A 24334-nucleotide genomic window follows, 5' to 3' on the forward strand; every position below is an offset into this window, starting at 1 on the left:
TTCATTGCCCCCTATGAACCATGGACCTTGCCGTTGGTGGGGAGGCTTGCGTGCCTCAACGATACAGATAGCCGTACCGTAGGTGCAACCACAACGGAGGGGAATCTGTTGAGAGGCCAGACAAACAAGTGGTTCCTGAAGAGGGGCAGCAGCCTTTTCAGTAGTTGCAGGGGCAACAGTCTGGATGATTGACTGATCTGGCCCTGTAACACTAACCAAAACGGCCTTGCTGTTGTGGTACTGCAAACGGCTGAAAGCAAGGGGAAACTAGAGCTGTAATTTTTCCCGACGGCATGTAGCTTTACTGTATGATTAAATGAAGATTCGGATCTCTGGGTGGGGACTACTCAAGAGGACATCGTTATCAGGAGAAAGAAAACTGGCATTCTATGGATCGGAACATGGAATGTCAGATCCCTTAATTGGGCAGGTAGGTTAGAAAATTTAAAAAGAGAAATGGATAGGTTAAAGTTAGATATAGTTGGAATTAGTGAAGTTCGGTGGCAGGACTTTCTGTCAGGTGAATACAGGGTTATAAATACAAAATCAAATAAGGGTAATGCAGGAGTAGGTTTAATAATGAAAAAAAAAAAAAAAATAGTTGTGCGGGTAAGCTACTACAAACAGCATAGTGAACGCATTATTGTGGCCAAGATAGACATGAAGCCCACACCTACTACAGTAGTACAAGTTTATATGCCAACTAGCTTTGCAGATGATGAAGAAATTGATGAAATGTATGATAAGATAAAAGAAATTATTCAGGTAGTGAAGGGAGACAGAAATTTAATAGTCATGGGTGACTGTAATTCGACAGTAGGAAAAGGAAGAGAAGGAAACGTAGTACGTGAATGTGGATTGGGGCTAAGAAATGAAAGAGGAAGCCGCCTGGTAGAATTTTGCACAGAGCATAACTTAATCATAGCTAACACTTGCTGGAAAAATCATGAAAGAAGGTTGTATACATGGAAGAACCCTGGAGATACTAGAAGGTTTCAGATAGATTATATAATGGTAAGACGGAGATTTAGGAACCAGATTTTAATTTGTAAGACATTTCCAGGGGCAGATGTGGACTCTGACCACAATCTGTTGGTCATGAACTGCAGATTAAAACTGAAGAAACTGCAAAAAGGTGGGAATTCAAGGAGATGAGGCCTAGATAAACTGACTAAAACCAGAGGTTGTACAGAATTTCAGGGGGAGCATAAGGCAACAGTTGACAGGAATGTGGGGAAAGAAATACGGTAGAAGAAGAATGGGTAGCTTTGAGGAATGAAATAGTGAAGGCAGCAGAGGATCAAGTAGGTAAAAAGACGAGGGCAGCTAGAAATCCTTGGGTAACAGAAGAGATACTGAATTTAATTGATGAAAGGAGAAAATACAAAAATGCAGTAAGTGAAGCAGGCAAAAAGGAACACAAACATATCAAAAATGAGATCGACAGGAAGTGCAAAATGGCTAAGCAGGGATGGTTAGAGGGCAAATGTAAGGATGTAGAGGCTTATCTCACTAGGGGTAAGATAGATACTGCCTACAGGAAAATTAAAAAGACCTTTGGAGAAAAGAGAGCCACTCGTATGAATATCAAGAGCACAGATGGAAACCCAGTTCTAAGCAAAAAAGGGAAAGCAGAAAGGTGGAAGGAGTATATAGAGGGTTTATACAAGGGCGATGTACTTGAGGACAATATTATGGAAATGGAAGAGGATGTAGATGAAGATGAAATGGGAGATATAATACTGCCTGAGGATTTTGACAGAGCACTGAAGACCTAAGTTGAAACAAGGCCCCAGGAGTAGACAACATTCCATTAGAACTACTGACAGCCTTGGGAGAGCCAGTCCTGACAAAACTCTGCCATCTGGTGAGCAAGATGTATGAGACAGGCGAAATTCCCTCAGACTTCAAGAAGAATATAATAATTCCAATCCCAAAGAAAGCAGGTGTTGACAGCTTAATAAGTTACAGCTGCAAAATACTAATGCGAATTCTTCACAGACGAATGGAAAAACTGGTGGAAGCTGACCTCAGGGAAGATCAGTTTGGATTCTGTAGAAATGTTGGAACACGTGAGGCACTACTGACCCTATGACTTATCTTAAAAGAAAAATTATGGAAAGGCAAACCTATGTTTCTAGCATTTGTAGACATAGAGAAAGCTTTCGACAATGTTGACTGGAATACTCTCTTTCAAATTCTGAAGGTGGCAGGGGCAAAATACAGGGAGTGAAAGGCTATTTACAATTTTGCACAGAAAGCAGATGTCAGTTATAAGAGACGAGGGACATGAAATGGAAGCAGTGGTTGGGAAGGGAGTGAGACAGTGTTGTTGCCTCTTCCCGATGCTATTCATTCTGTATATTGAGCAAGCAGTAAAGGAAACAAAAGAAAAGTTCGGAGTAGGTATTAAAATCCACGGAGGAGAAATACAAACTTTGAGGTTCACCGATGACATTGTAATTCTGTCAGAGACAGCAAAGGGCTATGGAGAGCAGTTGAATGGAATTGACAGTGTCTTGAAAGAAGGGTATAAGATGAACCTCAACAAAAGCAAAACGAGGATAATGGAATGTAGTCGAATTAAGTCGGGTGATGCTGAGGGAATTAGATTAGGAAATGAGACTCTTAAAGTAGTAAAGGAGTTCTGCTTTTGGGGAGCAAAATAACTGATGATGGTCAAAGTAGAGAGGATATAAAATGTAGACTGGCAATGGCAAGGAAAGCGTTTCTGAAGAAGAGAAATTTGTTAACATCAAGTGGTGATTTAAGTGTCAGGAAGTCATTTCTGAAAGTATTTGTATGGAGTGTAGCCATGTATGGAAGTGAAACATGCACGATAAATAGTTTAGACAAGAAGAGAACAGAAGCTTTCGAAATGTGGTGCTACAGAAGAATGCTGAAGATTAGATGGGTAGATCACATAACTAATGAGGAGGTATTGAATAGAATTGGGGAGAAGAGGAATTTGTGGCACAACTTGACAAGAAGAAGGGACCGGTTGGTAGGACATGTTCTGAGGCATCAAGGGATCACCAATTTAGTACTGGAGGGCAGCATGGAGGGTAAAAATCGTAGAGGGAGACCAAGAGATGAATACACTAAGCAGATTCCGAAGGATGTAGGCTGCAGTAGGTACTGGGAGATGAAGAAGCTTGCACAGAATAGAATATCATGGAGAGCTGCATCAAACCAGTCTCAGGACTGAAGACCACAAAAACAACAAGAACTTCATTGCAAAAATTTTTTGTATGACATAATTTTTACTATAATGTAAACCCCATAAAAAATTAAAGTATCGTTCTTTTTTCTGATTGCAGCTGTTGCTGAAGACTGCAGTGACTTCATTCTGACTGCATTGGACCTGTCAAGGGTGTTTCATTGTGATCTTTATCCTGACTCAGATGATCCATCACAGTGTGTTTCTTTTGCAAAAGGTTAGTCAACACTAATTTTTAGAAACGTTAATGAACTATACAGAGGGTAGAGAATATCTCTGAAATATACTAACTGTAAATTTCTTCCACTTAACCAGACATATGGACTTTTATTCTTACTTTGCTATAATATTTAATTATAGCCTTTCTTTCCCATGAATTTATTCTATGTGTGTGCTAACCATTAATATTATTATGTTATTCTTTTACTGAGCGTAAAAGGAATATAAAAAATTGGAGGAAAAAATTTAAAATTGAAAGATGGCTGGTTTCCAAACTGATGTTCAACTTGAGTCCTCTGCTGTGACAAAAAATGGATTTAGTACTGTCTGTTGTTTTGGTTTAAAACAAAACCCTAAATTACATAAAGAAGGAAGGAAGGAAGGAAGGAAGGAAGATTATGGATATTGTTCTATCATCACAGATAGAGCACAAGTTTGAATCAAAGAATGGAAAATCGAGGATGGAATGTAGCAATATTTTTTAATTTTTTTAAATTTTTATTTCTCTCCTTTCCACTACTTACCCCTCCCCACTCCGCACCTTCTCTCCTGCCCTCCATCTAAACTGCAACACTTCACTGTCCGCCACTCCCACCATACTATCACTCCTCCTCCCCGCCCCAGCCTCTTCCTTACCCCCACCCAGTCGCCACTCCCATTATGCACTGGTGCTGCTGCTCTCACTGTAGTTTCAGCTCTCTGAGACTGCAGACATGTATGCAAGTTGTGCTTGTGTGAGTGTGTGTGTACGTGTGTGTATGTGTGTTTGCTGCTGACAAAGGCCTTAATGGCCGAAAGTTACGATTGTGCGAATCTTTTTATTGTGCCTATTGCGACTCAGCATCTCCACTATATGGTGAGTAGCAACTTTCCTCCCTTCTCTCGTAGAGCACAAGTTTGGATTGTTTTATTAAGGAAGGGGACGGATGTCAACTGTGCCCTTTCAAAGGTGGAACTACCGGCATTTCTTGCAGCTGACTTTGCTTCCCCTGCTGGATGAAGTGCCATTGATGATTCAAAGGATTATGTCGCTGCTACATGACAGTGCTCCGACTTGTTTCACCATTAATGTCCAGAAACATCTCAATTGAGTCTTGCCTGATCAATGGATCGGATGAGGGGGTCCAATTGCATAGCCTGCTTGTTCATTGGATCCCAACCGTGTGATTTATGGGGCCATCTCAAAAGTATCGTGTATGCAGAGCCCATTCCAGATGTGGAGACAATGGAGCAGCACACTCATGCTGCCTTTGACACTATTCGGATGCCGCCTGGCTGATGTGAACGTGTGAGACAGAACATGACCCAGCATCTGTTAGGGCATATGGAAACTGTTTTCAACACATACTGTAACTTTGTTCATTAGACCTTTTTTGTTCCATATACTCTCATTGATCAATCCCTAGAGTTTGTAAATGGTAGAAAAAATCACCCTGTATAATGTTCTTCTAAGTTTATCAGAATTATATTTTCTTTTATAATATAAATATATCACTTTCTGTTGTCTATATACGCTACAGCAGTTTGCATAATAATGGCTCTGTCGACAGATATGAAGTTTTCTAAGGTGGTTACGTGTATTTTCTCCTCTGTTATGTTCATGAAAACATGATCACTGCATGTCTGTGTATCCCTAACAATTCTTGTAGATGCTCATTTTGTGTGTAATAAGTCACCACAATGCAAATAATTATTTCTGTTATATAGTGAGTCTATGTTGATGTCTTAAACAAAAAACATGTTTTTATGTTCTGCTCTCTTTTTCAGTAAGTCTTCAACAATGTCAAAAAAAACTTCAATACTGCTTTCAGTTGACATACATAGTGCTGCTATAACCAGACTGTTTTCAAATGGTTCAAATGGCTCTTAAGCGCTATGGGACTTAACATCTGAGGTCATCAGTCCCCTAGACTTAGAACTACTTAAACCTAACTAACCTAAGGATATGACACACATCTATGCCCAAGGCAGGATTCGAACCTGCAACCGTAGCAGCAGTGTGGTTCCAGACTGAAGCGTCTAGAACCGCTCGGCCACAGCGGCCGGCCCAGACTGTTTTCCTTAGTTTGAAATTTACTGCTGCAACCTCAAGTACCATTTCAGTTTTCAGCTCATTAGTCCATGTGACTTTTTCATAGGCTATAGTATTTCTGCAATAGATGCCTATCCCACCACCTATTAGTCAGCCCCCGCGGCTGAGTGGCTTGTGTGTGTGGCTGCTATGCAGAGGACTTAGATTCTATTTCCAGTACTGCCAGGAATTTTTCCTAGGTGGGAGGATTGGAACTGGATGCATTCAGGCTCATGATTCCTGTTACTTGACTGAGTAGTACTGATTCCAAGATCAAGAAAAATAACAATGACTGGGAGAATGGTGTGCTGACCCCACACCCTCCATACTGCATCTAAATGATGCCACTGACAGAGGATGATTTGGTAATCAGTCAATCCTGAATGAACCAGAATGTGGAGCTTTGCTTTCACCACCACCTTTATGTGTCTTCCTGTAGAGCAAGTTTTCAAGTTGGTAATTATTAAGTCTCTGTCCATACGCTTCAATTTCCTTGCCACCCATTTTGTTCCCTATGAAGAAATATGATTTAGTTCTCCCTATGAAGAAATATGATTTAGTCTTATTGCATTGCTCTGCTTTATTAATGATATATGGAATATTTAGATAAATTATGTGTCTCTGGAGGGAACTGTCCTAGAGTCTGTTTCAAACTTTTACGTTTTCAGTCATGGTTTTGAAGTACCCCTTTCTAGCTGCTGTGAAGCAGAAATTTCTGTCCAAAGAAAAGTGCATGTTCTGATATTAAATACTATTAAATGATGCCAGAAGACTATTGTGTGTCACCTATCATATCCGATAATTAACTTAAAACCTGGGGAAAATGTTCAGCTTTGAAAATTAAACACCATGAGCTCATGGGACATTGAACTTTAGAAGATTTGAAAACTTTACTGAAAGAAAAGTTTGTAAAAGATTCTGAAGGGATGTATAAGATTTATATTCAGAATATCTGTGTAAATGTAAAATATTTCATCCCTTTCTTTTGGCCAAGATATACAAAAAATTAATATTGTTTGAATACCAGTACAATGAACTGAGTATCTGTGTAGATGATTTTTGTTTTATGGGCATTAGGCGATGCTCCAAGACACAATGTTCTGAATAAAATGTCATCTCCCAATGTGTGATGAGTCAAATTATGGTATTAATCTATAACATTACTATTATTCTATCTTCATTTTAATTTCCACAATATTGAATCTCTCTCCCTTTCCCCACCCAAAAGAAAGAGTCATTGGAAAATCATCTTAAGCCCTCATGAGAATATGGCACAAATTTAGCCCTGCATTGTTATGTTTTTAACATCTCCTGCTGATGTGCAAAAACTAACAGTGAGAGAAAGCTCATACTGTGGCCCAAAATAAGAAATAGTGTAGTAAAACTGTATATAAATGTGACTCACCTGATATTCTTTCTTGTGTGAGAGACAACAGAAATTTCCTGAAAAATATGCTCTTGGTGCAAAATACAACTGCAGAAAATTTGGCAGGAACATTTGATGGATGATGTAAGTGATAATACATCAGTAGATGCCACTTATCCAGCCAACCTTTTTCCTAGGTGGGAGTGACATGGAGAAAGAAGATGATGATGATAATGATAAACTTTAATCTTATTCATAATTATTTATTAATCTTATCATTTTATTATTAATATTATTCTAAATTTATTGCAGGAACAACTTGTCTGAAGAATGAGTTCCAATGTTCTGATGGTACTTGCATTCCCAACAGATGGGTGTGTGATAATGTAAATGACTGTCCTTATGCCACAGATGAATACAACTGCACACAATGTGCTGAAGGAGAAGTTAGGTAAGAGAATGCTCTTTGATGTCATAATAGTGTAGCTGATTAAAGTTAATCATGGTAAGATAGAAAATGCTGCATGATATTTCCTTGTACATCAAATACAATGTGCCTAATTTCAAACAGCCATCTTGTACACACATATTTTAAATCCCCTTGCAGTCAGGGAGTTGTAGATTACAGAAATTTATGAGTGATACATTAGAAAAGAGCCTTGCTTTGATTCTGTAGCATATTTCACGTGTGCTTTTGGGGTTTAGAGGAAGAGCCAGGTGTTGATGAAAATGCTTCCAAAATTAATAGCTAGTGATTTGGTGTCCCAGAGACACTGCATATGGAATGAGTCAGTAGCTACATCCTTTTAGCAAACCCATTTCTGTTTCAGATACATGTTCAGATGCAAAAAACCCAAGGAGATCAACTGAATCATTTACCCAAATATCATTCTACTAATCAAAAGCAAATTTTACAGAAGAACAAAACAACTGTTTTATGCTTATCTCTTTGGTATTTCTTGACAGTGACAGACCATATTAGTTAAAATGTTATTCTGTATATTTTTGTAAGAGCTATTACACAAATGCATAAATTATTTTTTAAAAAATCACTGTATTAATGCTGTGAATGAGTAATGTTGTCTCTGCACAGTTACAGGTTTTCCTGTGTTACTCATTACAGAAGTAGAAAGCTCCTTTTTATTTCTTTTTTCGAGAAAATATAGCAAAACAGGTCAAAATACACATTTTTTTTGCAAGCAGCATCACCATTTCTTTTGCAAGTACACTAAGCATGTACATTAAACATTACATTTTCAGACCTCAATCAACAAATTCTGCCAGACTGACATGAAAATCCATTAGTCACTTGATATTTACTGGCAGAAATCCCATTTTTTCAGTTGGGATACACTGTCTTCCCTCTAGATGCTTTTGACTGCAAAGAGTTCATCACACAAGATAAGTAAATTTGAAATGTTGGCTGAAGGCAGGTCTCTCTTCCCAGTACCTCTCAGCTTGTTTATACTGCTTTGACAAATCTGCAGTTGTGCGATGTTATGACTTCTCCTCCCCTTAGTGTAATAAGGTTGTCGGATGAAATTTGTAGCCAGGCACCCTCAGTTATTTTGATCAAGCCTCAATCCAACACTTGTCTAGTGCACTAAGATCCCTGAAATCATTTGATTCCACCTTGAAGACAAGGAATCCATTGCCCTCGGCATTAGTAGGGTGTGGCAGCCAGTTGTCTGGGTTATATACATGAAAGGTTCTTTTGTTCCTCTATACAGAGGCAGAAACACTGTTACATGATAGGAAATTATGCGGTATAATGAGGAATTTCTCATCTACAGCAGAGGAATATTTATTAAACTGAGACTCCAGTTTTGTGTAAGTGTTACATTACTATAATAGAACACTGCAAATATTTAGCACACACAACAATGTTTTTGCTACACAAATTATGAGCATGATTTTCTCCACTGTGAGTAGCAGTCACAATGTTGTTCCACTCACCCCATCAGCTGCCGGTTTTGAACAGTACCATTTATTCATGATATATAAGTGCATCCACTGTCTTTCAGTGCCTTGTGTTTATTCTCCTTCCAATCACAAATGTCAACTTAACATTTTCTTTCTTTAATCAAGCGGCTGTGTGCTCCTCTCATCACCAGAACATTCAGAGTGTCACCCAAAATGCCTTCACTAACAATGTTGATTGCAGCAACAAAGAATTTTATGGCTGGATAATGCACTAGCAATAATTTGAGGCAGCAATAAGGAAACCAGCACATGCAGGGCATCAGATACCATGCTATGCCAACTGTGATTCACTTTCCGTGAAAATATGAGTTATGATGTTGTTCAGGTGAACAATTCAGCTGATTAAAGCAAGGCATGGAGATATACCCTCTGATTAAAGTTCTTTTTAGAAATGTTAATAAATTAAATTGCTTTGACATTGTTAAGGATGCAAAAAATAATTGTATCAGTATACTAAATTATATAAAGGAGAGGAAAATCTCCATATTAAGGAGAAAATTATTTTACTTTCTTAGCAGTATTTTATGATTATGTAAATGCAAAGCTTAGGAATTGCACAGAAAATGGGAAACTCACAAAATGATACACACACCCACTATCTATTGTCCATATCACATGCTCAATAGTTTGCACCTTAACAGAATAACAATGAATAATTTTTCAGAGTAGCACCTGTCCCACACCCACCTCCACCTCTGACCCATGGCCAGTCACACCATCCTCTCCACAGCCTCCCTCATCCTCTGTTCTGTCCCCCTTCCAATCCACTCCACACCACTGTGTACTGTGCACAGTTCCCCCTATCTGCAGTCAGTCCACCTTCTTTCTCTCTTTAGCCACTCTGCCTGACACAACCCTTTCACCAGTCAAGCTGCAGTACTGGAAAAGTTTAGTCAGCTGGAAACAGTTTTGCTGTCCTTGTTTGTGTCTAAGGTAGTTGCAAAGAAGCTAGCAATGCTCTGTTTTTTAAGCACTTATACATGGAGTTCCCAAAAAAACTGGAATTGTTTTTTAGATATATATTTTCAAGTTGTTTACAAAACAACCTTACCCCTTTCAAAATACTCTCCATTGCATCTAATACATTTGTCTCACCAGTTCTCTCACTGTTTGAAACATTTTTTGTCTGCAACTAAAGCAGATAAATAAATAGACAAAGGCTGTTTTCTTGCAAGATAATTTTTTTGTGTGTTTTCAAAAGAGGCATTATTCAACCAATTATTAACTACATTTCCTTAAGCATGAGGAAACAGAATGACGAAGTTTCATTATAATGTAGATTCATTAAGACAGACACAAAACTATGTGCAGTCCCCATGAAAGTAAAAGCTAAATAGGACTGCGGTCAAAAGATAACAGAGGGCCAGCTAAGCATAATTATGTCCATTGTGTGTTCATCAAATAACTCTAATGTAATTTAGGAGCAGCAGATGTGCATTGTCATGCTGCACATACATCTCCTCTGGGTGTTAATGTAAGACAAAAAATGGACATGATCAGTCAGCAGTTACTTGTAGATTATATTAGATTATGTGTCTGTAAGGGATGATAGACATTCCATCTTGCATAAACATTCCACACATCTGGAGGTTATCACGTGTAGTTACCTTACCATACTTCTTGTAACATTCACACAATATGATTGGTGAACACCAATCTTCACTGCAATCCCATGTCCATGTGACCCTTTAGCTTGATTGAAACACCTAATGGGGCTGCTTTTGCACCCAAACCAATCACTGTACCATGTAAAATATGCTTCTAAGATGTACAGTGGCTTATGTACCACTAGACAGGAGATGACTACTTCACTTCATTGCTCACCACTTAAATGGGAAGAGTAATTTGTTGTACTGTGGTTCATCTAACCATCTGGATACATACAGATAAAAGCAATTACAGCACATTCCTGGTTATCCAGGTCAATGCAGACCCAAGCCTGCAGACATAAGTGGAAAAAAACAGGTAATAGACGTTGTTCCATAAAATTGTTTGATTTACTGTATCTATAAAGCATGCTGCATGTCACACAAGAAACTCCACAGTGTTACTCATTCATTACTTGCTAAAACTGACAACCTATTTACAAACCAACATTTGAACACACTGTATTTCATATCAGTTGCATTTAGTTCATTTATGGGAAATAAAAATTTCTCATTTTCCACAATCATTACATCAGTATGGTCAAATAAATTTTGTCCAGCATGCTCTGCTAACAGATCAGTGTATTTCAGTGCCCTGGTATGAGTCGTGTTGCATTTCTCAATTACCTAGTCTTTGCTCTCTCCCTTTACCAAACACAGTACATCCACATAATTTATCTGTCTGCGTTCTAATTATAACACGATACTTTACAGTTAAGTTTTTACTATTAGATCCAAAAGCGAGATAACACATACCTTGGTAATCAGGAACTTGCTGTATTTTCATTTTTGTGTTGATCTGGATTCTTCTGCAAAGTCCAATATACAGGTCTTAATCTTGAACTGGTTCTTCTCAAAACTACTAGTTACAGAGTTTAATGATGTGACTTGGTGTTAAAGTGCCAGACTACGAATCCAATCCTCAGTCATTCCTAGGATTTTTATCTGTTATTTATCACTTATCTCTGACAATGTTTATTGATATCCAAAATGCTGAGTTTCACTGTAGTTTGGAACCTGCATTAACCTGTAGGTTAATACTGAGTGGTAAGTCAGTTCAAAGAACAGAGGAAGGCAACAGCACACCACCTTCAAAAAGACCATGTCTAGTTAAGCACTGTGTGTCTAGTTAAGCACAGTGGACTGATGACTACTATGCTTTTTAATCTTGTACATTTGTTTTTATTTATTTTCAGTTGCGAAAAAGATAAAAAGTGCATCCCTGCACATTGGAAATGTGATGGGTACAAGGACTGTCAAGATGGGTCTGATGAATTAAATTGTGCTGTAGAGAAAGGTCAGTAAACATCATTAATATATAGCTTTTCTGTCCCATATAAAAATTTGAATGTTGTTGTCAGTATTCTTCAACTAAGAAAATTATTATCATGTGATGTTCCTTCATTATTTTGTTTTTGAACCATTATTTGGATTAAATTCTTCCATGTTTGTCTGTAATGCTGTATGTCACTCATCAGATGTATTTGTATATCAGATCATGTTATTTCACAGTGACTTCTGATACTTTTCTTGCACCTAAAGACACATTTCTTCCATCCTTCCACTATCAGTACCTATGCATTATAGCTCTGCTTCCTGTTTTCCATCTTGCCTTTTCTGTTCATGGAGAAGCTACTTTGTGAGCAGTAGACACACATGCACTCATACACTCATACACTCATACAAATGCAACTTGCACACATGTCTGCAGTCTCAGAGAGCTGAAACCACACTGCGAACAGCAGCACCAGTGCATGATGGGAGTGGCGACGGTGGGGGTAAGGAGGAGGCTGGGCCGGGGAGGGGAAGGGATAGTATGGTGGGAGTGGCGGTCAGTGAAGTGTTGCAGTCTATCCCTAAGCTAAATGCATTGCATGTAACAGAGGTGGGGGGAGGGGGGAGGGCACGAGAAAAAATAGATAGGTCAGAAAATGAAAGATGTAGAAAACTGAAATGGAGTGAAGAAAGATGTAGTTACAATGAAGAAATTGTGAGACAGAAGGAATTAACGTAAGCTATGGTTCTGAATGCTTGTAAAAGTTAAACTCTCCTGTGTGTATTCTCCTGCCACAAATTATTGAGTAGATTTTTTATCTACCCATCTGCGTTATATTGTCAATAACTGATTATTTTCATTGCTATAAATGCATTTTCTGGCAGATATGACCATTTTAATATTACTTGTTTGTGTCTTGAAATAAATTCCCTGATTGTGATACAGGTTGGTTGGATGCCAAAGTAAATAAACTGATAAGGGTAGTATGCTGTAGTGTCTTTTTTCATTTGACACAAGGTATTTATGTCATTGGTGACTTACACTAATTTTCTTCTCCCCTATTTCCTTTAGAATGTGTAGCAGCAATTTCAGCACATTGAAGACAAGCCTATGACCTAAAAGGTCAATGACATTTCAAAAGAGCAACATAACTGGTAACAACATAAGTAGTAACTTTCTTCATCTATATTTATTTTTAAAATAGGTGATCTTCACCTCCTCTGACTTTTCATCTCATAGCTAGGAGTAATGTCTCTCTTATTTATTGTAATGTTTATCTGTCAGCAGTACTGGAAGCGTGTAAAGGTAAACACTATGAGTCTATTTGTCTTTATCAGTCTGATACTAGAAGCAGTTTCTAAATATGTTATTAACAGAAGAGAGGCCCTGCCACATACATATGAAATATTTGTATTTTCTTATAAACATTTTTGCAATCAGAGAAATTATTATTTTCAGTTAAGTAATAATTTCTGTTGTTATTGTGTTCTTCAAGTTGGTTTTCCCTTCTGATGACCTAACCTCTGACATAACTATTGTAGACATTCTCAGCCAGCTATTTCGTGCACCAAAATATATTTCATTGAATATAATGCACATTGGCTTCAATTTATATTCAGATATGAACCTTTTAAAACTATTTGACACAAACTATCAGACCAGATTTTGTTTAAAGATAGAAGCCGAGGTCACATATGAAAATAATCATATAAAAACAAACCGAGCAAGGTGGCGCAGGGGTTAGACACTGGACTCGCATTCGGGAGGATGGCGGTTCAATCTCGCGTTCGGCCATCCTGATTTAGGTTTTCTGTGATTTACCTAAATCACTCCAGGCAAATGCCAGGATGGTTCCTTTGAAAGGGCATGGCTGACTTCCTTCCCCTTCCTTGCCTAATCCAATGAGACCGATGACCTGGCTGTCTGGTCTCCTTCCCCAAAAAACCCAACCAACCCATATAAAAACAAGCAGTTTAAAAATTGACTATTACAAAGAAAGCATGTGCAATGTTATGTAAAAGTGTAACTACTGAAGCTCTGTCAACAAACAGAATGCTTTTATCACCTTAATAATAAATGTGTTACAAACATTTAATATGCAATTCATGTTTCAGATGAAATTCTCACTGCTATGCCATACATGTCAACATGTTCTGCAAATGAACTACGTTGTGTGGATGGACGCTGCATCACACTGCAACAGCTATGTGATGGTAAAAAAGACTGCTCTGATGGCATTGATGAGGCCAGCTGTACTGTCACTGGATGAATGCGTATTTTGATCATTTTTACAAACTCTCAATGTATTTTTCATGCATATTTTACAAATATAGCATGTGTGATATATTACTACCCAGATGGAATTGTTGTTCCATTGTAGGGAATGAATGAAGTACCAACTAAGGAATTTGCAAGATAGCCTGTTGCTCTTTTGAGTTTAGTACGATATATCTTCTTTCAAGATCTTTTTCCTTGCTTCTGACAGAAAGAAAAATCTCATGTAAAGCACCAAAAATTACTGTAATGCAAATATTTTTATTTCTTAACAGTGCCACAAATTACTGCTAATGTGAAATTTGACTGGTATATTACTTGATTACGTGAGCAAGTTACAGAATGAGGTGTCTTTTGCTTGTGGAAATAAAATGAATTGAGGTACAAAATTAAGCAGGAAGAAAAATATGATGTAAAATTTTTGCAAGTTATTCAAATAGATGCTATTTCACAAATAGTGATAGATACTATTGCTGTAAAAATGTGCCCTTAGCTTCTTAGCATAAAAGCAAAGCATACATAAAAAGCAACATAAATTATCCAAGCTCTGCTTTTCATGCAGAATTTATTAATAATGTGCTGCATACCCTATGACTCCACAAACTATGTTAATTTTTATTGTTAAGTAAATGCTGCTTCTTATTATCATAGATGAAAAGAAGGCATCTGAATGTGTTCAATGTTTATTTTAATTAAATACTATAGTGTCCATGTTATGTATGTGTGTGTACATATGTTTACATTCATGTGTGAGATATGTATTTTTTACTCACTTTGTACATAAAATAAACTCAAAAATTTTATGAAATTATATATTATACTTTACTTCCAATACTAGTAGTAAAAAATAACTTATAGTACCATGGAATCACTTTGGAAGTGTAGCACCAATTGAAATGTAGTTTATTCACGATAATAGACATGCAGCTGTGTTACATGTACATTACCAGGCATTTTCAAAGCAGCACTGGAGCAAGCACAGTGTGACTCCCCCATTTCCCCCAGTCTGTAAGAGTTGGAGGGACATAGTGGTCTAGGTGTAGCTTCTTTGACAATTAATCAAAACTTGCCACTGCTTCAATTTTAAATGAAAATCATCAATAACGGCAACTGAAGACTTCCAACATAAGAAATCACTCTCGCTGTGCCAACAGCCTTGTCAGAAAGCACAGAGGAGTGGGCACTCTCTTGCCCTTGGGCTGGGAGACGGTCCCTAGAAGGTGTATGAATCAACATTGACCAATGGATTGAGGATGCAGAAGGCAATGGAAACCACTGTATCAAAGATACTTAATGTGTATCCATAGGACATACAGCCTGTAATTGAAAAACTATCATGGTGATCTCTCCATTGGCAAGAGGTTCTGGACTAGTCCCACATTCAGATCTCCAGGAGGGTGCTGCCAATGGAGAGGTGACGATGAGAAAAAGATTGAATAATCAAGAAAAGGGTAACATCCTACGAGTCAGGGTGTGGAATGTCAAAAGTTTGAACATTAGAAAATCTGAAAAGAGAAATGCTAAGACTCAGTTTAAATATGGTGGGGATCAGTAAAGTGAAATGGAAAGAAGACAAGGCTTTCTGGTCAGATCAGTATAAGGTAATATCAAAAGCTGCAGAAAGTGGTTTAATGGGAGTAGGGTTCATCATGAATAGGACGACATAACAGAGAGTGAGTTACTCTGGACAGTGATACGGCTGTTCTCATCAAAGTTGACAGCAAATCAACACCAACAACAATAGTTCAGGTATACATGCCAATGTTGTGAGCAGACGATGGAGAGATAGGGAAAGTACATGAGGATGTTATGGGTAATGCAGTGTGTAAAGGGAGATGAAAATTTAATAATCATACAAGATTGGACTGCAGTTGTAGGGGAAGGAGCAGAAGGAAGGGTTACGAGAGAATAGGAGCATGGTAGTAGGAATGAGAGGGGCGAGGGACTAATTGGATTCTGCAATAAATTTCAGCTAGTAATAGCAAATATTCCATTCAAGAATCACAAGAGAAAAAGGTATACTTGGAAAAGGCCAGGAGATATGGGAAGATTTCAGTTAGATTATATCATGGTCAGGCAGAGATTCCAAAATCAGCTATTGGACTGTAAAGTGTACCCACGGCCAGATATAGATACAGATCACAATTTAGTAATGGTGAAGAATAGGCTGAAGTTTAAGAGACTAGCCAGGAAGGATCAACATGTAAAGAAGTGGGATACAGAAGTACTAAGGACTGAAGAGATACAATTGAACTTCTCTGACACTGTAGATGCTGTGATAAATGAATATCTCTGTGTGCAGTTTAATTGAAGACAAGTGGCCATCTCTAAAAATGACAATCACAGAAGCTAGAAAAAGAAATTCGTGCATCAAAAATAACTGTGAAGAAACTATAGATAACAGAAGAAATACTTCAGCTGATTGATGAAAGAAGGAAGCACAAAAATGTTCAGGGAAATTCAGCAATACACATATATAAGTCAAATAAAATAGAAAGAAACTTCCACAAGGGAAAAATATATTAAAAACAAGCACCGGTAGACAGGTACAATAAAATAACACACAAACACACACACACAAAACTTCGAGCTTTCGCAACCAGCAACTGCTTCGTCAGGAAAGAGGGAAGGAAAAGGAAATATGAAAGGATGTGGGTTTTAAGGGAGAGGGTAAGGAGTCATTCCAATCCTGGGAGCGGAAAGACTTACCTTAGGGGGAAAGAAGGATAGGTATATACTCGCGCACACACACACACACACACACACACACACACACACACACACACACACACACACATATCCATCCATACATACACAGACACAAGCAGCCTGCTGCGTATGTATGGATGGATGTGTGTGTGTGTGTGTGTGTGTGTGTGTGTGTGTGTGTGTGTGTGTGTGTGCGCGCGCACGCGAGTATATACCTATCCTTCTTTCCCCTTAAGGTAAGTCTTTCCGCTGCTGGGATTGGAATGACTCCTTACCCTCTCCATATATAAGTCACTTAGAAGTGACATTAAATGCAAGGAAGCTAAGGGGAAATGAAAAAATAAAATATTGTCAGAAAGACTGAATGAGGATATACAGAAGTGAAAACATACTCCACTGAAATTAAAAGCAAGGGTAGTAACATTAAGACTGTAATGAGAATTTCATTGTTAAATGCAGAGAAGAGAACAGATAGGTCAAAAGAGAACATTGAAGATCCCTATGAGGGGGAGGACTCGTCTGATGGCGTGACAGAAGAAGAAACAGAAGTAGACAGGGAAGAGATAGTAGCTCCTGTATTAGAATTAGAATTTAAAAGAGCTTTTGAAGGCTTACAATGTAGTAAGGTAGAAAGGATAGATAACATTCCATCAGAATTTCTAAAATCATTGCGAGAAGTGGCAAGAAAATGACTATACATGTTGGTGTGTAGACTGTATGAGGCTCATAATATAATCTCATTTTTTCAGAAAAAAAAAAAAATCCTCCATGCATTCCAAACGATACCAAGACCCAACAAGTGTTAGAATTATCACATAATCGGCTTAACAGCTCAAGCGTCCAAGAGGCTGACAAGAATAATTTACAGAAGAATGGAAAAGAAAACTGAGGATCTGTAGATGATGTTCAGTTTGGCTTCAGAAAAGGTAAAGGCACCAGCGAGGCAGTTTTGATGTTGCAGTTGATAATTGAAGCAAGACTTAGAAAATTCAATGCTACTCAATCTATACATTGAAGACAGAATTAAAGGAAAGGTTCAAGAGTGGGATTAAAATTCAATGTGAAAAGATATCAATGATAAGATTAGCTGGTGACATTGCTATTCTGAGTGAAGGTGAAGAAGAATTACAGTATGTGTTGAATGAAAAGAACAGTCTAATGAGTACAGAATATGGACTGAGAATAAACCAAAGGAAGTCAGAAGTAATGAGAAGTAACAGAAATGAGAACACTGATAAATGTAATATCAGAAATGGTGATCGCAAAGTAGATGAAGTTAAGGTATTCTGGTATGCGGGTAGCAAAATAATCCATGATGGATGGAGCAAGGAGGACATAAAAAGCAGACTAGTACTGGCAAAAAGGACATTCCCAGCCAAGAGAAATGTATGAGTTTCAAACATAGACCGTAACTTGCGGAAGAAGTTTCTGAGAATGTACATTTGGAGTACAGCATTTTATGGTAGTGAAATATGCTTTGTGGAAAAGCTGAACAGAAGAGTATAAAAACATTTGAGCTGTGGTGCTACAGAAGAATGTTGAAAATAAGGTGGATGGATGAGCTAAGGAATGAGGAGGTTCTCTGTGGAATTGGCAAGGAGAGAAATATATGGAAAACACTGCCAAGAAGAAGAAACAGGATGATAAGACATCTGTTAAGACATCAGGGAATAGCTTCCATTGTACTAGAGGGAGCTGCGGATGGTAAAAACTGTAGTGGAAGACAGAGACTGGAATACATCCAGCAAATAATTGAGGACACAGGTGCAAAGAGGTCAGTGGAGGAGAGGACTTTGTGGTGGGCCATGTCAAACCAGTCAGATGAGTGTTGACACCTCCCCCCTTCCAAAAAAAAAAAGTATTGCCCCACATTCTGGACAGGACTAATGGATACATTGTATTTTACTTAAAAGTATATCAACACGATGATGCTCTCAGAATTGTTGTAAAGTCTTTCCATGGGAGAAACAATAACATAAGGTCTTCCCCTATACAAACACTTTCACAATAGCCCAGACCCTATAATTTGTGATTCATAAAAGCTTACATTGCGATCATCATTTTCGTTCACAATTCACTTATTTTTTATTAAAAATCATAGAGGTATTATAAAACGTATGTTGACAAAGTTGGTCAAAGGAGACATGTCTATAAAAGTAGTACTGGCTGTGGCCATACTCTCATTTGTGGACAGCTGTTAGAGCAATGAATACAGTCACAACTGTGCTGGATTTTTGGCATTCCAGAGATTTGAATGCAAGCACCTGTCTGTCCGATGGTGAACTTGAGGCACTGATCTGCAACTCACCTCTACATTGTCAGTGGAGCACCCTCTATGAGAAGGCTGGAGTGCTTGGATTGAGAAAATAGCAGTGGCAGTTCGCTCTGGGAATTACTTATCATAACACCTCCTGTTTGTCAGGAGTGGTGTATGCTAATACAGTGTTAAATTTTTTTCTTTTGGGAACATAGCACTGGCTAGCAATAATGAACTGTGGATCCCACTTAGTTCCTTGAACTATGCATCTAAAGGAATTGTATTATTATGCCTGTGGTACTGATAATTCAAAAGCAGACATTAAGTGTTGAAAATAGGTTGGTTTTTGAATGTTGATACTGACTAGTGATTTATACTGTTTGTTGGTGAGAGTTATTAATTTTATAGTAGCAGTCAGTCAGATATGTCCAGGCATGCCTTCTGAAAAGATATTGGATGATGCATACAGATGTGTTTACTACATTGTGATCTGTTACTGTAGCCTTTAGTTCCAATGTGTCTCTGAGGATTCATTTTTGACGTAGAATTGGGACTGGTAGTGCAAGGTGGTCTGATTGTATTACTGACAGCCAACATTGACAATTGCATAATTGCTGGACAGTTGGCACTACAAAACAAAAACTGCTGGGTATTATACATTTTGTGCAGCACCAATCAGCACAGAACAAGATTAGTGTTGTTTGAGTCTGATGCAAAGTGGTATCACAAAGTGTGGCCCATTTAGATGTTCTGTCATAGTCGTGTAACTTGCTGCTACTGGTCTGGGTCCCAAAGTTACAGAAAGTTGTGGTTTGTTCACTTTTTTCCTATTTTGTTCACCACACTAAGGGTTAGCAGTGTTGCTTTACACCCTTACATGGAAATGTAATCTTCCCAGTATGTGTTATCTGTGCAAAGGGCTATCCAATTCTGCTAGATTTTGAAGCATTTGCATCTGGCCTCACATGGGCAATGCAGTGAAAGTTTTCCCTGTAATCAAAACATTGGTTAAGGTATTATATGCCATGAGGATTATAGGAATGACATGATAGTGGTGTCCCACACGATTCTAAGTATAACCGAGGCTTAAGGCATGGTATGCCAGCATGCTGTTTCACTGTTGTTCAGTGTGTCTTCAAATTGGGGGAAAAAAAGATTTAGAATCGCTGGTGCCTCAAAGTGATGCACCATGGTCATTTCAGTTACTGTACTTTTGGTTTAAGCAGCATTGCCTGTGGCATCCATACCAGAGAAGGCTGCAAAATGCAGCAGCAGACAGCAAGATAAAATCTATATGTATCTTATTTATCCCCCAGCATCACATTTTCTGACAGTTTACCGTAACAAATAATAGTAAAAGACATGTTTTGGAGTGATCTTTAATGTGGAGTATGCAAGCTTCGCTGCATGCTTACTGTTCTTGGTATTTTCATTATTAAATTTCAGATGTTTAATGTTTTGTGCACTCAAACAGTGGTGTTCATAAGTTCACCTTATGTTGCCATGATGTCATCGATCTTGTACTGTGATTGGCTGACATGAACAACCTGGGCAACCGCCATGGCAGTTTACACATTGTATTTTTCATATTTATACTTGTATATTATGAAACTATGCAAGTGGTATAGCACACACAACCACTCAACTACATTTTAAACTTTGCTCTGTTAAAATTGCATGTATAGCTTTGCCTGTTTTTGTTCTTGATTCACTATATCAATGGTTCCAAAAATGTTGACCTGCATTATTTAGATCCTTGTGTGAAATGCATTCTGATAACTTAAATTCTGTAATAAGTTACTGAGAAATTTATTTTAAAATATATTTTGGATCAGCTCCTCAGAGCCTTTAATTACAAATTGTGATGCTTTTGTTAATAAGTGTTATTCAGCTCGAACAATGGAAAATCCAGGATGGAATGTAACAATATTGTGAAATGGAAAGTTGCTACTCACCAAATAGCAGATATCAGATATAGTGAGTCACAGATAGGCACAACAAAAAGACTGTCACAACACTCACTCTCACTTAACACTCACACTCAAAGTTGCAGATAGGCACAACAAAAAGACTATCAGAACACTCACTCTCACTTAACACTCACACAAACACAAATCACACACACGATTGCAGTCTCAGGCAACTAAGGCCACACTGCGAGCAGCAGCACCAGTGCATGAGGGCAGTGGCAACTGAGGGTGGGGGGTAAGGAGGACACTGGGGCAGGGAGGGGGAGGGATAATATGGTAGGAGTCGCAGACAGTGTCATGTTGTTGGGGAGTGCACAACAACAAGGTAGAAAGAGGTTAGGGCAGCTATGTACAGTCAGGAGGTTAGACAGAGGGTAGCAAATCGGTGGGGAGGGGGTGGGGATAGTGGAAAGGGAGAGGAGTAAAAAGACTGGGTGCAATGGAGGACTGAGGGCTTTGTCATGCTGGAATGGGAACAGAGAAGAGGCAGGATGGGAGAGGACAATGGCTAACAAAGGTTGAGGCTAGGAGGGTTATGGGAATGTCAATACAAAAAAAGATTCCTTATCCATAGCCAGAAACAGTCCCACATACTGTTCCTGTGTAGTTGCTTGGCTTGTGGAATCCCCCCAAATGGCCTTACCATTAAATTACCCATCTCCAGCTGCCATCCCTGCTTCCACAATGACCTCCACCTGTCCAGATTCCACCAATCCTTAGCCCTCACCAACATAGTCCTGCAAAACCATGTCAACCAAGCCCAAACCTGCTTGCATTACCTTCTCTCCATCCAAAAAATTCTCCTGCTATGCAATCCCAAATTCCTGGAAGCCATAACACATGTCTAAACTCTTGCTCTCCAGGAACTAGAGCAACATGCGCAAGGATACTGGTAGAACCAGAAAGGAACAGGAGCAAATAACACTAAGGGTAGATGACACATTAGTAACCGATGGGCATAGTGTGGCAAATCTATTTAACAAGTACTTTATATCCATTACTAATGGAATGAGATTGTCAGGATCAGTAAATAATGCCCTTGAATATCTGAAACTAGCCTTTACAAATAGCTTTAGGAACATGAATATGTCACACACATCACCAAAAGAAATAACTTCCATAATAAAATCTTTAAAAACAAAGCATTCTAGTGGTTACGATGAAATATCAACAAAGTTAATTAAGGCATGTTCTTGTGAGTTTAGTACAATTCTAAGTTACTTGTGTAACCAGTCAATTATAATTGGGACATTTCCTGACTGGCTGAAATATGCAGATGTTAAGCCTCTATTCAAGAAAGCGGATAAAGAGATGCCATCAAACTACAGACCGATTTCACTTTTGCCAGCAATCTCAAAAATTTTAGAAAAAGTAATCTACAGGCAGCTTCTCAACCATCTGACCACAAATAACATATTTTCAAGAACACAGTTTGGATTTCTGAAGGGTTCTGATATCGAAAAGGCTATTTACATCTACAGTGAAAATGTACTTAATTCATTAAATAACAAGTTACAAGCAGCAGGTATTTTCTGTGATTTGTCAAAGGCATTCGAGTGTGTAAACCACAACATCCTTTTAAATAAATTAGAATTCTATGGTGTCACAGGCAGTGCTGCAAAATGGTTCAAGTCATACCTTGATAACAGGAAACAAAGGGTGTCAGTGCAAGGGACTAATGAATTAAGTCATCAGTCATCATCAGAATGGGAAGAAATTACATGTGGTGTCCCACAAGGATCCATCTTAGGGCCATTGCTTTTTCTTGTGTACATTAATGATCTCTCATCAGTTACACTGCCAGAAGCAGAGTTCGTTTTGTTTGCAGATGACACAAGTATTGCAATAAATAGTATGTCGAGTGTAGTTCTAGAAAGATCTGCTAATGATATATTCATGGATATTAATAAATGGTTTAAAGCCAACTCACTGACATTAAACTTCGAAAAGACTCACTATATGCAATTCAGAACCTGTAAGAGCTTTCCACCCAGCATATGCATAAAGTATGAAGAAGAGCAGATAGAAGAGGTTGACAGTCTTAAATTCCTGGGATTACAACTTGATAATAAATTCAGTTGGGAGGAGCACACCACAGAACTGCAGAAACGCCTTAACAAATCTGTATTTGCAATTCGAGTGTTAGCAGACATAGGCGACATAAAAGTGAAAAAGCTTGCATACTTTGCCTACTTTCATTCCATAATGTCATATGGTACAATATTTTGGGGTAACTCTTCAAGTCAAACAAAAGTTTTCAGAGTCCAAAAGTGTGTAATATGTATTATTTGTGGAGTAAACTCATGGACGTCTTGTAGAAACCTCTTCAAAGAACTGGGTATACTAACTTCTGCCTCTCAGTATATTTACTCCTTAATGAAATTTGTCCTAAATAATATATCTCTTTTTCCAACAAACAGCTCAGTTCATACACACAATACCAGGAACAAAAATGATCTGTGCAAGGACTTAAAAGCACATACTTTAGTTCAAAAAGGGGTCCACTACTCAGGAACACTCATCTTCAATAATTTGCCTTGGAGCACCACTCTCCACCCTCTCTACAACCACCTCCAAACTTCCTTCACATCCCCTCATAGCTGACAAACCCTGTCTCACTGACCTTCTACATTTACCCCACCCTCAAAAACTCTCTCCCATCACCACACAGAATCCAGAACCTAAACAGACCCAAGACACAGTCATGAACCTTTCCTCCAGAAACCTTAGCCCCACAGAAATATCAGTCCTTTCCAAAGGCCTCACCTTTTGCACCACTCCCAAATTCAGTCATGCAAACTAGCTAAAGCCTTTCTCTCCTTCTCCTGATCCCTACAGTGGAAACACTTGTATGCCACCAGCCCTACAAATGAGACTGAACCAAAGACCAATGTTGAATCCTGCCTAATCCTTGCCTCACCATCATTTCCCAAATCCATCAACATGCAAACTAACCTTACATCTGCAGAAAGAACTGCAGTCCACCATCTAAAAACTGATCCTGACCTAATAATCCTACCAGCAGATAAAGGCTCCACCACTGTTGTTTTGAACTGCAAGGATTATCTGGTAGAAGGATTCCACCAGCGTTTAGATACATCCTCCTACAAACCTTACCACAGTGAGCCCATTCCAGAAATCCAGCAGGATCTCCAGACACTCATCAAATCCTTAGACCCTTCTCAGAATGTCTCCCCAGAGTCCATCTCGTGCTCATGCCTACCACTCCCCACACTCCCATCTTCTATAGGCTTCCTAAAGTCCATAAACCCAATCACACAGGACACCCTATTGAGACTGATTAGTGTGCCCACATTGAGAGAATCTTTGCTCTCGTAGACCA

At 38.5% G+C, this 24334-nt stretch overlaps 1 protein-coding gene across 3 annotated transcripts in view; it reads left to right on the forward strand.

The window, feature by feature from the left end:
• Positions 1–14868, forward strand: part of LOC126351810 (uncharacterized) — a 584469-nt gene extending 569601 nt beyond the window's left edge. For all 3 annotated transcript variants that reach the window (XM_050002637.1, XM_050002636.1, XM_050002638.1), the window contains exons 6-9: positions 3321–3437; positions 7189–7327; positions 11702–11802; positions 13896–14868. In XM_050002637.1, the coding sequence (XP_049858594.1) occupies positions 3321–3437; positions 7189–7327; positions 11702–11802; positions 13896–14050 (512 nt within the window). In that variant the 3' untranslated portion in view covers positions 14051–14868. The remainder of the gene's footprint in view (positions 1–3320; positions 3438–7188; positions 7328–11701; positions 11803–13895) is intronic.
• The last annotated feature ends 9466 nt before the right edge of the window (positions 14869–24334 follow it).

The sequence above is a fragment of the Schistocerca gregaria genome, chromosome 1 (assembly GCF_023897955.1).
Source record: "Schistocerca gregaria isolate iqSchGreg1 chromosome 1, iqSchGreg1.2, whole genome shotgun sequence".
Taxonomy (NCBI): domain Eukaryota; kingdom Metazoa; phylum Arthropoda; class Insecta; order Orthoptera; family Acrididae; genus Schistocerca; species Schistocerca gregaria.